Consider the following 16,387-nt stretch of genomic DNA (forward strand, 5'->3'; position numbering starts at 1 on the left):
CATCCTAGGGCTTGCCGGAGGAAAATCAGTAGGACAAAGAGTTTAGGGTTCCCCCAATTCTCTTCCAATCAGCACTAGGATTAGCCAGCCAGGGCTGGTGGCACCATAGCAGGTGAACCTGCTGCAGGGGATCCCCCTGCCATGATGATGATCTACCCCAGGTTGGTCAATATGGGGCTGGATTCCCTAGGGAGGGGGGTCCGGAAAAAAATGTGTGGGACCTCCTTCGAGGGATACCCTACATTACAGTTTTCAGCGGTAGAGAACAGTGGTGGAAGTCATATTTCCTACACTGAAAACACAGACACAAATATGACTGACACAAAAATGCTGACAATGAAAATACTGACAAGCAGAAAATGCCTAACATTATAAATATTGACAGTGAAGAAATGCTGACAATGAAAATACAGACAAGCAGAAAATACCTAACATTATAAATACTGACAGTGAAGAAAGGCTGACAATGAAAATAATGACAAGCAGCATCTCCACCAATAGTTTCATTCATGCTGACCATTGGGGAATTGATTTTACAATGCAAGTGTGTTATCCTTCGTTCTAAAAATAATGGGGGTAAATGTATCCAAGCTGCAAGTGTTCGGCGGGTTTGAAAAGTGGAGGTGTTGCAGCCAATCATATTCTAGATATCGTTTATTTAGTACATTGTGCAAATGGATAGCTACAGTTTGATTGGTTGCTATAGGCAACATCTCAACTTTTCAAACACAACAGAAACTTGCAGCTTCATACATTTACCCCCTATTATCTTTCTAATTGACTATGCATATGATAGTAAAAAATTCATTATATTTTTCCCAATTCTCAGAGTAAAAGGCAGAGTCAGAAAAGTATCCGCAGTCACTTACAACGGGCACGCAAGTTATCCTTCCTCAGCACTTCTCGCTATAGTGGGCTTTCATTGGCCATCACACCAACCATAGGCAGTGTCTCTTCCCTTGTCCCAAGTTCAGATGAGATGGCAGCAGGGGGCACTACATCCTCAGATGCCCCACAAGAAGGCGGGGAGGATATGGAATCTACTGTTAATAGTTCCCTTTATACCCCAGGCAAACTGAGCAAAGAGGAGGAGGATGAACCCCTATCTGACTGTAAGTATTGTCACAGTCTAATGATTAATGTAAAACTGCTAAGAAGCTTGTGCTTACGTTAGAAAACAAAAACAAAACACTGTTTTACCTTACAATTGAAAGAAAGTAATTGCTTAATACATATGAAATGTGATATGATCAGGTATTGTGGATAACAGGTATTGTGGATAAAACAGAAGACTGCTTTCATTGCAGTACTTATGTATTTTATAACTCACTCTGTGTTAGCCAACTCAGGGTGAGACAAACATTGCTGAAATAAAGGCAGGACTCCAAGTTTCACTATAGTCCAGCATTACACTATAAGGGCCTGAGTCATTAAGGAGAGCAAAGTAAAAAAACAGAAGTAAATTTGCTCCTGGACAAACCATGTTACAGTGCAAGGGGTGCAAATGAGTTTATTTGCACATAACTTAAATACTGGCTGTTTTTTCATGTAGCACACAAATACTTGATAGCTTTATTTTTACACTGAACTTTAAAGTTGATTTAGGACATGCCTTATCACAACTATAAATCTGTCCGCAAATTTTAAATTCACCTCCCCTTCCAATGCAACATGGTTTTGCCCAGGTGCAAAGTTACTCCTTTTTTATGCTTTGCTCTCCTTAATGACTCAGGCCCTAAGTTTATACTAACCAACTTTCTGGGCATGATGGGGGGCGGGGCTCCAATATTCACGTCATTTTGGACCCACCCCCGTGACGTAATGACGTGAACGCGTCATTTTACAACAGGGGACGGGGCCAAACGCCGCGATTACCAGTGAATCGTGGCGTTTTGGACCTAATTCTGCCCACTTCACTAGGGAGTGGGCAGATGCGGGAGATTGCAACACTCTCCTGGGAGTTCGTGAGACTCACGCAAAATGCGGGAGTCTCCCGGACATTCCGGGAGAGTTGGCAAGTATGCCTAATTGTATGATTTTCTAGACTACTGAAATCAACAGTGGATAGGATATCCAAAATCCTGACTGTCGAGATGAAAACCAAATGGAAGCCTTATACATGCCACAATTTCTCCATGCTGTTTTTTAGTCATTTGTCTCAAATGATCACACTCCACCTGTTTTTACTGTACTAGTAATATTTTTGGGATTTCAGTTATTACAGCAATTTAGCTATGTTTTGATTCACTTACCCAATTTCAGGCTAAAAGTGGCTTTTTTAAGAACCTTTTAACCTTTACGAAAGGATAATTATTGCAAATGCGTCTATAGCTTCACAGCTATGGGTGTCCTCTGTTACTAGGAATTGCTTTTCTAGATGATTTACTATGTGTACTGTAGCACTGCACAACATGTGTTTATGCTGCATGAAATACTTTTATAATGCATGTACAATGTCAAGAGGTCTTTAGAACCTAATACATCACACTGCTTTTGTCTAGTTATGATGTGACAGATTTATGAACAACCTCCGTTATCTAAAACATTGATGGATACTTATTATTTACTGGCATATGCAAAACCTACAGATACTGTGCTCACTGACAAATAATGACCTTGAATTCAGAACACCACCCACATGCATTTCTACATGGAATCAATAGAGATGGAAGCTGCATGTTAACAAGAAACAAATTATGCTTTTAGTATTATTGGGTTTCCAAGGTTGTATCTAAACAGGTCTACCAAGAAATCAGTGTCTAGTCCCAAAAATCCCATTGTCAATACTGTATGAGGATATATTGCTCATCTGTTGGAAACAAGACTACAAGAACATGAAAATCCTTAAAGAAGGAAAAATATTTTTGCAGTAACCCCCCACCCCCTTCCGGACCTCACCCCTGCAGTTTGGGAGAAACTCACATGGGGCTCCAGGCTTCAAAGCCCAAAGCAGCTGCCACCCTGCAACTGTAGTCGCTTATATTAAAGTGCCAGGTGACTAGGTTATATTTGGACATAATACATGGTCAGGTTTAAAATATTTTTGTTTTTAACGCAGTAAACTTAACGGTCATTAATGAAGCACAACCAATGTAGGCCCAAAAATTGTGCTTCTGACCAAGTGCATCTTGATTATCCACCAAAGCCACTAAAAAGTGCACAGTTACTCACTCTTCTCTGTAAGCTAAAAGTGTACCTTGGTATGTGTAAAAGCATAAATATCTCCAGAGATGCACCCTGAAAAAGTCTAAACATCATGTGCCTTATGAACTCGTTAACGCACATAAATCAGCATAGGCATGTTCATATTCAACAAGGAGCGGATGTAAAGATACATCTGCAAGATAGAACACACAGAAGAAAAATACTATTCAATTAATGTCACCTGTTAATAATATAGCCATTAATGACAAAAATGTAAAAATATTTTTTTTTTATTTATTCCCCCCATAAAATACATTTGTTAGGATGTTATGAATATCGACTGTACATAAAATGCATTTATACAGCTGCTCCTGATTCCAAACACATCTTCTAGCATACATAGTGATAACCGTCATCAATAGTAATGAGCACTTACACCTGACCTGTAGCTGGTGCAAGTGATACAACAGAAAATCACCTACCTTAGGAATACCAAAAGCTTGAATCTGATGCTGCTGCATGCACTTGAGCTTGGCAGCCCTAACTGTACATTGACTATGTGTATACGCCCAGTCCCTTCCCAATCCGCCCATGAAATCACAGGCTGTCATAAGTTTCCTTTGCGCCTGCAGATGAATTGGACATAGCTGCTTTCTCTGGTGTATGGTTTGTTTCTTGGCATGCGTAGATCGATTTTGCACAAAGATACAGCATGTATCGGCATTTACATGCCCCACAAATCCTGCCTTCTACTGAAATACTGATCGCTTTAGCTTCATTTTAAGGCCTAAAATAATTGTGAGAGTGATCGGATTTGGGAACCGTCTTTAGAGACCCGAAAACTCCGCCCTTATCACCTCTGCGTGTGCAAAGTTCTGTTTCTCTGAAAAGCGCTGTAATATTGTTTTGTGAGCCCAAAACACATGCCACTGTGTGTGGTGAGTATACATAGTCTGATGTCTGACAGTATTTACTTTTTCTGCCATGCCTTTCAAACTATGCCCAGTGCATTGCATAAATACCTTTACTGTTGCAAAACACCAGATGTAAGTCTGTTATTTTATGCGTAAATGTACAGGAAATAATATAAAAGCATACATTTTTTTAATGTTATTCCTTTAATATGAATGGGTTTTTTAAAAAAATATTTTTATTGAGGTTTTTCGTACAGCATAATGTGAATGTTTTATCTGCCGTTGAAATGTCATCATTTGAATTTCTCAGACTTACAGACTTTGCTGCAGATGATTGCAGAAAGTGTGAACAAGGATTTAGATGAAGAAGAAAGTCAACACAAATATAATTTAAGAAGGTACATTTTAACTCTTTCAGCTCTTCGTATTTGCTGCTATGTGCTCTCTCACCTTGCCCCTGCAACTAATGGGGTCTAATATAATACTTCTTTCACTCAGACATTATGTAGTCCAGTGGATCCCAAACTTTCTCAGTTCGAGGCACCCTTGGGGTCACTATAATTTTTTCCAGGCACCCTAAGCCAAAATAATTACCAAGTAGTCCACTGACTTGCTCACTACCGGCCCATGCTGCGGCACCCCGGTTAGATCGCCACGACATCCCAGGAAGCCGTGGTGCACAGATTGGGAACCTTTGATGTAGTCAACGATAGTGGTATTATTTTGTAACAAGAGTAGCTACACAATGTGTCCTTTGACAAAATAAAATGAGGTCTAGGCAAGGGGGAGGTGTTGTAATCTGATTCATGTTGATATTTGCTGCATTCTTATTGGTTCTTTTATCCAGAGTTCTCCCCAAATCTATTTTGAATTTGCAAAATAAATGAGTGCCTATGAATCTCTGGCATTGAGTTGTTGAGTCATCCTGCTCTTCTTTGCACCTGTTACTTTCTTCTCTCTGAGAGTTTGTTGTATAGCCATTATTTATTTGCATGTCACAATCACCTTCCTCATTCCCTTATCGTTCACCTTCTATTGGATAATCTTGGTATCTTAGTTTCCACTGTGGATTTACAAATAGTGTGAAATGGCACTTTGCATTATAATTCTCTATACGGTTTATAACGGGCTCCTACTTGGTGCTTTAATAAAACCTGTATAAAGCAATAATTTATTCCAGTATCAAAGAGGACTATCATAAAACTGACAAAAAATTAGTAATTAGTTTTATGAAATATGATACAAGCAGCTGCCTAGTCAGAATTCTAAAATGCGGGCTCAGATGGATTTTTCTTTTGCGCAATTGCACCTATTTGTTCACATCATGCATACTTAGGTTTCCACCCATATTCCATTTTTAGGAACTGCCCTTAGAAAATTATTCTGCAACTACTTTTTCTGAATTTGGACCTAACTGCAAATGTGCCTCAAGTAGTGTGAGAACTTCTGTCAAAATCTGTTCTGCTATCACTTGAGGACCATGACATTCATTCACTCTGTTTTGCTCTTACTGCTCAGTTGTGCCTAATTAAAGTCCTTTGCATTTTTGTGTATTTTAATGTTTTTATTACATCTGCCAAAATGCACATAGAAATGTGATTTCTCACAGGAAATTTGCCTAGGTGGTTGCAAACATACCCAAATGAAAGCAAGATCCACCTGAATCCTCCAGCTCCGCCCATCAGAAGATGCAAAATGTAGCACCCCTGAATGTTGTGTAATTCTTTAAATCACCCATAGGCAAACCGAAGGGGGGGGGGGGGGGTTCCTAGTGCCTGGAAAACCCCCTCCAAGTCTGGGGTACTGTATAATTGAGGTGGCTGGAACCTGCCCCTGCTTCACACTGCTCTGCTAGAAAAGAGAGCGCTGCATGCACCTAACAGTAGTGCATGCAGCATTGCCCCTGTATATTATGGGGATAGGGAGAGTTGGAGAGCAGCCAAGCAGTCTTTAAAAATTATAGCTACGCCCCCATGCATGCTGGTCATGCCCATTGGGAGCGTGGTGTGGAAACCCCCCTCTGCAAATCCTGCATTTGCCCCTGACCTGCATTAGTATCTTATATGTGCTGAGTATAAGAGTTTATAGAAATCTATACTAAATACTGTCCCAATGTTCATAATTTTGATATAATAAAAATATTATTTTTTCAAGGTTTTACTTTTCACCTTTACCTTTCTGAAAGACATTCAGGGCAGTTGAACAGTAAATTAGAAAGTGACGAGACCTTCTATGTACAGTCTGAATTTCTTTTGTTTGTTTTTCTCAGTGACTCATCTCAAGCGCAGATCAGAGACTCATTAATTAAGGATGAACGAAGAAGTAGCAAGAGCATCACACAAAGACCAAAAAGGTAGGGTGGATGGTTTAATCCACATAGTGTACAATGTGTCACAGGATATGTTTCCCTGCCAATTAATTAATACCATACTAAAGGCTTTGTTTACAAGTATTGCAGAATAAACAAATATATTAAGAATTTTCTACATGGAGTGGTTATAATTAACATCTTCCTGCAATTTAAATGTAAACGTTAGGATTTGCTATAGTACTGTGACCTATATAAACATAATGATAGGTGCTGCCCACTCCTGTGAATGTAGCCATTGCTCAAGATCCGCTGTCAGTGAGTTAGAGGACCATTAAGAGGGCCAGGATTTAGTCCCTCCCGTCGTATCAATGTAGACATGACTGTGCAGTCCCCCAATGAGCACAATCAGAGTGGCCGGGCAGAATTCTCTGTCTGCCTCTTAGCCAAAGGGGATATGTAAATAGTGTGCGGCTGCACCTTCTAGGGGGAAGGGGGGGGGGGGCAATTGCACCGATTGCCCCCCCTCTGGATCTGCCTCTGGCAATACAGTAATATGATGCACCAGATATGTCTCAATCCTGGAAGCATAGTCCTGGTACATCACAGGTATCCCTCTTTGTAGTAGCTGTCCCAATGGCTCTTTCCCAGAGCCGGATTGTGACTCCATATGGCCTTAGACAAGAAACTATCCCCCTCACCCTCCAATCAGCCCTGACATAATGCAGCATGCTAGTATTATGCAAGCCCTCCTGTTGCTATGGAGCTATAAGCCTCAGCATACCATGCATCCTGAGGCTCACCCCCACTCACTGCTCACACCCCCACTTACTGAATCCACGCTCCACTGTAAAAATTAAAAGGCTTTGCATATCCAGGGCCTAGGTCACCTAGCAGATAATCTGGCCTTGCTCCTTCCTAAGGAAAACTTTGGATCTGATGTATAGCTCTATGGATAGACTACAGCATCCCATGGACTTTCAAATGTGATTGTTTGAAACTTATACATATTTAATATAGCATGGCACCCTGTGTATTAACTGTTTTAGTATTTTGTGATATTTGGTATGGCACTTAGTAAGCTGAGTTGTGGGGGTGTGACGCAGTGATTTGTGTAATTTTGGCCCTTCCACCCCTCGGAGAAATACCACAAGTACCTCATCATGTTATGGGGCAAAATGCTGTGAATCGTGTCATTGAGGCCCCTGTCCCACCCACTTCACTAGGAAGTGGGCGAGATCCAGGAGAAAGGTCTGCTCTGAAATTCAGGAGTCTCCCAGGCATTCTGGGAGAGTAGACAAAGTTGAATATTAATATGTGTTAAAATAATGGGGACGGCCCTGCTGAGGTAAATATAAAATACAATTTGATGCATTATATTGATAGATTATATTAGTTCACAGTGATCACAATTCAACTTCTATTTGAAACTTTTCAGCAAAGATAGTCGATTTAGAATTTGCTGGGACATGGGAGAACCCATTGTTTTACTTTGCTAAAATTACATATTTGGGACTTAACGACCTGTGAGACATGTAAAAGTAGGAGAGAGAACTGTACATTGAATATGGTGATAGAACTAGAGTGCCTCCATGTTATGGTCTGATGGTACTTCTAGATAGCAAGAGTACACTGAAAAGTCATTATTTATAGAATTATGTTTTCACAATATATGTTGCACTAACTCCATCACTGCTTCCTTATTATGTTGTGTGAATGCTGAGTTTTATCATCACAGCTCCCCTGCATCGGTTTTGTCCCCCACAAGTCTCTTCATTAAGAAGAAAATAAACATGTGTTCTGAGATGAGGGAGAGGTTCTTTGAAGTGGTGGATGAAGCAGATGTGTACTTACATGATAAGGTGGAAGCCCTGGAGAGGTAAGTACAAATAACACACAACACACAGTATGCCTACACTAAATGATCATCTAGTACTGTACTAGACTGTGCTCTTACAGTGCACACCTATACTTACTGTATCTTGTCATTTACACACAAGCACACCCACACACATATATATTGTATTATTTTGTATGTTGTCATTGCTAACACAACTTTGGGTGTTGTGCAATCTCGAGACAAAAGTAGCATTGTATTATATAATACAACCTTAATATGAGTTGACTAAGGGAATAAAAATAGTAGTGAAAAGTTGACCATTGCAAATCCCAGAATGTTATTGTTAAGTAGCAGATATGCAACACTCAATATTGTGTTACTATTTGTCTCTTCTCAGTTAACTGCTGTTTGTCTTTACTCAGTTAACTGTTATTTTAGTAATGTATCTAATTAGTTAAATTCTAGTCCTCCTAGCTTATTTAGAGATTCATTAAGGAATGCAAAGCAAACGTAATGAGCCTTTTTTTTTTTTTTTTAAAACGCACGTAAATCGGTTATACCCACGTCCGTATTAAACATGGAGCGAATGTGAAGATACGTCTGGTGATGAATACGGCTCTAGGTCCGCTCTGCTCTACTAGACAGGACACTGCAGGATATGTCAAATATATATGTGTGCTATATAAACTCACAAAAGAACACATAGAAAATTTTTTTTTTTAAGTAATGTCACCTGTTAATATAGTCATTAATGACAAAAGATTAAAAAAAGTTTATTTTATTTATTGTTTTCCCATTATATATATTTATTAGGATGCAATTATTGTCTACTGTACATAGACTACATATTTATAGTTGCTCCTGATTGCAAAAACATGTTCCAGCATATATACTGAGCCGTCATAACTAGTAATCGGTACTAGACGAGCAACTGGAGCAAGAGATACGGCTGAAAACCAAGTACCTTAGAGATGTCCAGACCTTGAAATGGGTGCTATTGCGTATGCTTGAGCTTGGCACGGCCTTACTGTACATTGACTACAGGCCTATGCCCCTTCCACTCACCATGTTAGTAGCAAGTGTCCTTCGCGCTCGAAGATAAACTGAAAACTGCTGCGTTCTGTGGCGTATAGTCCGGTGTAATTGTGCGCATTATAGGCAATGAATTGCCAATTGCAGTCCTTGATGAATGAGGCCCGGTGTTTGTTGTCTAACGTGCTCCATGTTTACTGTGTTACCATTGGCTTATCTTTTAGGAGACGTCAAGAATTTAACGTACAAAAATATCGCTCTTTGGGCACAATTTCTAACTTCCGTCAAGATCTGGAGAAAATGCGAAAAGCTTACCACCATGTAAAGGAAGACAAAGTTTACACAGACACCACGGATTGGTGAGGATTGAAGCTAGCGTAAACATTTATGTATTATTATTTTTTATTTCAATTAAAGTAGAGATATTTAATGTCTAAGTTATAATTTAATAGAGATTTTAATCATTATTGTCATGTAAAAACCTAAACAGAACCCATATATACATACTATAATATGGTAATGTTATTGTACTATTTCAGGTTTGCAGTGTTGCTGTCTAGGATCCCCCTTATTATGAAGAATGACCAGAAGATCCACAAGATCTTAGAAAAGCTTGAAAGCTTAGAAGAGAAGCAGTTTGTCAGAATACGCCCCAACGCCTTCCTTAAGGTCCTGAGTGGACTCCGTCGTTGGGAACTGTGTTCTCCTGACATCAGTGTGGCTATAGAGGTGAGGATGATAATGTTATCTTATCACACTCTAGGCACTGTACCCCTATAATCTTCTGCTCATAGCCCCTTGGAGAAGACTGGGAGGGAGACAATATTCTATGTTGTTTGGGGCTGCATTCATTCCGGGCAAAAAATATAATTTAATTGATAGTCGTAAAGATACACATTGTTCATTCCAAGATGCCATAAATTATAGTCTGCAGACTTTAGAAAAATCTGCTGCTAATAACCTGCCATTAATCAACGTTAATTAAGTGTTTGCTCGCATTTGGCTTCTGACTGAAACAATATGAATTATTACCAATAGCAAGGAATTAAAAAATCTGGGCTATTAACCATTCACTGTGTATAGCTGTGGTGAATGTATTCAATGCTACAAAGACAATTAATGTATAAAAGACCACAGTATACGGAGCACAAAATACCCCTCATGACTTCAGATGATTTTTTAATTAGGATGTAGTAGACTGTTGCTGTATGGAATATTTCATTACAAACGTGAAAGCACTTTTATCTTTATTCCATTCTTTGGCGTATTATAGTGACAGTTATCCTTATTGTTTCTATATTCTTAGATTTTTCATTCACCGCTAGACATGATAGAATAGAGCTCTTTGATGAACACACTTGGAAAGGTCACTAACCCGGAGTCATTACTGCGCATGCGAGACCTAGGGTTGCCATCAGCTGTAAACTAGGGATGAGCGCGCTCGGATTTCTGAAATCCGAGCCCACCCGAACGTTGCGGATCCGAGTCGGATCCGAGACAGATCCGGGTATTGGCGCCAAATTCAAAAGTGAAACTGAGGCTCTGACTCATAATCCCGTTGTCGGATCTCGCGATACTCGGATCCTATAAATTCCCCGCTAGTCGCCGCCATCTTCACTCGGGCATTGATCAGGGTAGAGGGAGGGTGTGTTAGGTGGTCCTCTGTGCTGTTTAGTTCTGTGCTGTTTAGTTCTGTGCTGTTTAGTGCTGTGCTGTGCTGTGCTGTTTAGTGCTGTGCTGTGCTGTGCTGTTTAGTGCTGTGCTGTGCTGTGCTGTGCTGTGCTGTGCTGTGCTGTGCTGTGTTCTGCAGTATCAGTCCAGTGGTGCTGTGTGCTGTGCTCTGTCCTTCTGAGGTCAGTGGTGCTGCTGGGTCCTGTGCTGTGTCCTGTTCAGTCCAGTGGTGCTGTGTCCTGTGCTCTGTGCTTCTAAGGGCATAGTTATTTCCCCAATATTCCCCTGTGTTTAAAAAAATAAGAAAAAGTTTTTTTTAAAAAATACCAAAAACTACTTTAATATTTTTTAATTACCACAAAATTTTCACAACCAATCCTGCAGTATAAGCCCATTGGTACTGCAATATTACCAAGTTCACACATTCAGCAGTAAAAGTCCAGTGGTACTGCAATATTACAAAGTTTACACATTCTGCAGTATCAGTCCAGTGGTGCTGTGTCCTGTGCTCTGTCCTGCTGAGTTCCGTAGTGCTGCTGGGTCCTGTGCCGTGTCCTGTTCAGTCCAGTGGTGCTGTGTCCTGTGCTCTGTGCTTCTAAGGGCATAGTTATTTCCCCATTATTCCCAAGTTTTTAAAAAATAAAAAAAAAGTAAAAAATAATAAAAAATTTAAAAAAAAAAAAATATATAATAATTATAACCAAATTTGCAAAACCAATCCAGCATTATAAGTCCATTGGTACTGCAATATTACCAAGTTCACACATTCTGCAGTATCAGTCCAGTGGTGCTGTGTCCTGTGCTCTGTCCTGCTGAGTTCCGTAGTGCTGCTGGGTCCTGTGCCGTGTCCTGTTCAGTCCAGTGGTGCTGTGTCCTGTGCTCTGTGCTTCTAAGGGCATAGTTATTTCCCCACTATTCCCAAGTTTTTTAAAAATAAAAAAAAAGTAAAAAAAAATAAAAAATTTAAAAAAATAAATAAATTTAATAATTATAACCAAATTTGCAAAACCAATCCAGCATTATAAGTCCATTGGTACTGCAATATTACCAAGTTCACACATTCTGCAGTATCAGTCCAGTGGTGCTGTGTCCTGTGTTCTGTCCTGCTGAGTTCCGTAGTGCTGCTGGGTCCTGTGCCGTGTCCTGTTCAGTCCAGTGGTGCTGTGTCCTGTGCTCTGTGCTTCTAAGGGCATAGTTATTTCCCCACTATTCCCAAGTTTTTTAAAAATAAAAAAAAAGTAAAAAAAAATTAAAAATTAAAAAAAAAAAAAATATATAATAATTATAACCAAATTTGCAAAACCAATCCAGCAGTATAAGTCCATTGGTACTGCAATATTACCAAGTTCACACATTCTGCAGTATCTTGTGCTACATATAATGGAGACCAAAAATTTGGAGGATAAAGTAGGGAAAGATCAAGACCCACTTCCTCCTAATGCTGAAGCTGCTGCCACTAGTCATGACATAGACGATGAAATGCCATCAACGTCGTCTTCCAAGCCCGATGCCCAATCTCGTAGTACCGGGCATGTAAAATCCAAAAAGCCCAAGTTAAGAAAAAGTAGCAAAAAGAGAAACTTAAAATCATCTGAGGAGAAACGTAAAGTTGCCAATATGCCATTTACGACACGGAGTGGCAAGGAACGGCTTAGGCCCTGGCCCGTGTTCATGACTAGTGGTTCAGCTTCACCCACGGATCTTAGCCCTCCTCCTCCTCCCCCCCCCTACAAAAAATTGAAGAGAGTTATGCTGTCAGCAACAAAACAGCAAACAACTCTGCCTTCTAAAGAGAAATTATCACAAATCCCCAAGGCGAGTCCAAGGGTGTTGGTGGTTGTCAAGCCTGACCTTCCCATCACTGTACGGGAAGAGGTGGCTCGGGAGGAGGCTATTGATGATGTAGCTGGCGCTGTGGAGGAACTTGATGATGAGGATGGTGATGTGGTTATTGTAAATGAGGCACCAGGGGGGGAAACAGCTGATGTCCATGGGATGAAAAAGCCCATCGTCATGCCTGGTCAGAAGACCAAAAAATGCACCTCTTCGGTCTGGAGTTATTTTTATCCAAATCCAGACAACCAATGTATGGCAATATGTAGCTTATGTAAAGCTCAAATAAGCAGGGGTAAGGATCTTGCCCACCTAGGAACATCCTCCCTTATACGTCACCTGAATAACCTTCATAGTTCAGTGGTTAGTTCAGGAACTGGGGCTAGGACCCTCATCGGTACAGGGACACCTAAATCCCGTGGTCCAGTTGGATACACACCAGCAACACCCTCCTCGTCAACTTCCTCCACAATCTCCATCAGATTCAGTCCTGCAGCCCAAGTCAGCAGCCAGACTGAGTCCTCCTCAATACGGGATTCATCCGAGGAATCCTGCAGCGGTACGCCTACTACTGCCACTGCTGCTGTTGCTGCTGTTAGTCGGTCATCTTCCCAGAGGGGAAGTCGTAAGACCGCTAAGTCTTTCACCAAACAATTGACCGATCAACAGTCGTTTGCCATGACCACCAAATACGATAGTAGTCACCCTATTGCAAAGCGTATAACTGCGGCTGTAACTGCAATGTTGGTGTTAGACGTGCGCCCGGTGTCCGCCATCAGTGGAGTGGGATTTAGAGGGTTGATGGAGGTATTGTGTCCCCGGTACCAAATCCCCTCGAGATTCCACTTCACTAGGCAGGCGATACCAAAAATGTACAGAGAAGTACGATCAAGTGTCCTCAGTGCTCTTAAAAATGCGGTTGTACCCACTGTCCACTTAACCACGGACATGTGGACAAGTGGTTCTGGGCAAACGAAGGACTATATGACTGTGACAGCCCACTGGGTAGGTGCATCCCCTTCCGCAGCAACAGCAACAGCTGCATCAGTAGCAGCATCTACAAAATGGCTGCTCATGCAAAGGCAGGCAACATTGTGCATTACAGGCTTTAATAAGAGGCACAACGCTGACAACATATTAGAGAAAATGAGGGAAATTATCTCCCAGTGGCTTACCCCACTTAGACTCTCATGGGGATTTGTGGTGTCAGACAATGCCAGTAACATTGTGCGGGCATTAAATATGGGCAATTTCCAGCACGTCCCATGTTTTGCCCACACCATTAATTTGGTGGTGCAGCATTACCTCAAGAGTGACAGGGGTGTGCAGGAGATGCTTGCGGTGGCCCGCAAAATTGCTGGACACTTTCGGCATTCAGCCAGTGCCTACCGCAGACTAGAGGCACATCAAAAAAGCTTGAACCTGCCCTGCCATCACCTCAAACAAGAGGTTGTGACGCGCTGGAACTCCACCCTCTATATGCTGCAGAGGATGGAGGAGCAGCAAAAGGCCATTCAGGCCTACACAGCCACCTACGACATAGGCAAAGGAGTGGGGATGCGCCTGAGTCAAGCGCAGTGGAGACTGATTTCCGTGTTGTGCAAGGTTCTGCAGCCATTTGAACTTGCCACACGAGAAGTCAGTTCCGACACTGCCAGCTTGAGTCAGGTCATTCCCCTGATCAGGCTGTTGCAGAAGCAGCTGGAGAAAGTGAGGGAGGAGCTGGTAAGCCATTGCGATTACAGCAAGCATGTAGCTCTTGTGGATGTAGCCCTTCGTACGCTTTGCCAGGATCCGAGGGTGGTCACTCTTTTAAAGTCAGAGGAATACATTCTGGCCACCGTGCTCGATCCTCGGTTTAAAGCGTATGTTGTGTCTCTGTTTCCGGCGGACACAAATCTACAGCGGTGCAAAGACCTGCTGGTCAGGAGATTGTCCTCTGAAGAGGACCGTGACATGCCAACAGCTCCACCCTCATTTTCTTCCACATCTATGGCTGCGAGGAAAAAGCTCAGTTTTCCCAAAAGAGGCACTGGCGGGGATGCTGATAACATCTGGTCCGGACTGAAGGACCTGCCAACCATTGCAGACATGTCTACTCTCGCTGCATTGGATGCTGTGACAATAGAAAAAATTGTGGATGATTACTTTGCTGACACCATCCAAGTAGACATGTCAGACAGTCCATATTGTTACTGGCAGGAAAAAAAGGCAGTTTGGAAGCCCCTGTACAAACTGGCTCTATTTTACCTGAGTTGTCCCCCCTCCAGTGTGTACTCGGAAAGAGTTTTTAGTGCAGCGGGGAACCTGGTCAGTGAGCGGCGAAGGAGGTTGCTTCCTCACAACGTTGAAAAAATGATGTTTATAAAAATGAATAATCAATTCCTCAATGAAGTACAGCACTGCCCTCCAGATACTACAGAGGGACCTGTGGTTGTGGAGTCCAGCGGGGACGAATTGATAATGTGTGATGAGGAGGAAGTACACACTGTAGGGGGAGAGGAATCAGAGGTTGAGGATGAGGACGACATCTTGCCTCAGTAGAGCCTGTTTAGTCTGTACAGGGAGAGATGAATAGCTTTTTTGGTGTGGGGGCCCAAACAAACCAATCATTTCAGTCAAAGTTGTTTGGTAGGCCCTGTCGCTGAAATGATTGGTTTGTTAAAGTGTGCATGTCCTATTTCAACAACAGACCTCTCAACTGCAGCTCATCCCTCCTCTGCGGGGATAATGTCTCCTGTGCTCTGACACGTCACTCTGTGTACTCTCAGCCTCAGGATCTGACACTACAGCTACCATGCCTCTTGTAGCAGCCCTCACTCCAGGGCCTCTTCCATGTGCAGTGTCCCCCTCTCTCTTGGGTTCACTATAGTGGCATGGAGTTCTCCCCCTCATCCAGGGCACACATTCCTTGCCCTGGCTCAGTCACCACGCTCAGACTTCCAGGCAATGCTGGGGGAGCCTGGGAGCTTCCACCCCAGGTCCCCAGCTACAACTCTCCTCTCCTGTGTCTTCTCTCTCTTTCTGACACTTTAAAGATCGTGCCTTTAAATGAAAAAGTCAGTCTTCATTGCACGACTATGTGCAAGTGCAACAGGGACATTTTTTTGGGTTTACAAAGTCAAACAATAACACTACGACCCTGTCTGTCTGGGGTCTGTCAATGACGAATTGTCTGGAGCATGTTTGGAGGAGGTATTGTGGCCCCGGTACCAAATTGTGTACCGGGGCCACCACACTACGCAGTCAAGATACTTGTTTGGTGGAATTCTGACCAGTTGAGGGTTTTATTATTATATTGTGTGGACCACTCTATCTATACCACACTACAACTCTATACCACTCTATTTCCTACTTTAATTCTATTTAATTCTATTTCCTACTTTAATTCTATTACTAATTAATTACCATAAAGAGGAACAAAAAAAACCAATTTTACCAAAAGTATAATATGACTTAGACTTACAAACACTACACTTGAAAGATCGTGCCTTTAAATGAAAAAGTCAGTCTTCATTGCACGACTATGTGCAAGTGCAACAGGGACATTTTTTTGGGTTTACAAAGTCAAACAATAACACTACGACCCTGTCTGTCTGGGGTCTGTCAATGACGAATTGTCTGGAGCATGTTTGGAGGAGGTAT

General features: G+C 41.8%; 1 protein-coding gene across 1 annotated transcript in view; it reads left to right on the forward strand.

Moving 5' to 3' along the window:
* Positions 1–16,387, forward strand: part of CCDC60 (coiled-coil domain containing 60) — a 163,725-nt gene that overhangs the window by 132,346 nt on the left and 14,992 nt on the right. Inside the window, exons 8-13 of the mRNA XM_075178543.1 lie at positions 830–1,112; positions 4,369–4,456; positions 6,328–6,411; positions 8,105–8,245; positions 9,463–9,597; positions 9,778–9,967. Of these exons, the coding sequence (XP_075034644.1) occupies positions 830–1,112; positions 4,369–4,456; positions 6,328–6,411; positions 8,105–8,245; positions 9,463–9,597; positions 9,778–9,967 (921 nt within the window). The remainder of the gene's footprint in view (positions 1–829; positions 1,113–4,368; positions 4,457–6,327; positions 6,412–8,104; positions 8,246–9,462; positions 9,598–9,777; positions 9,968–16,387) is intronic.

This window comes from Mixophyes fleayi, chromosome 1 (genome assembly GCF_038048845.1).
Source record: "Mixophyes fleayi isolate aMixFle1 chromosome 1, aMixFle1.hap1, whole genome shotgun sequence".
NCBI lineage: Eukaryota > Metazoa > Chordata > Amphibia > Anura > Limnodynastidae > Mixophyes > Mixophyes fleayi.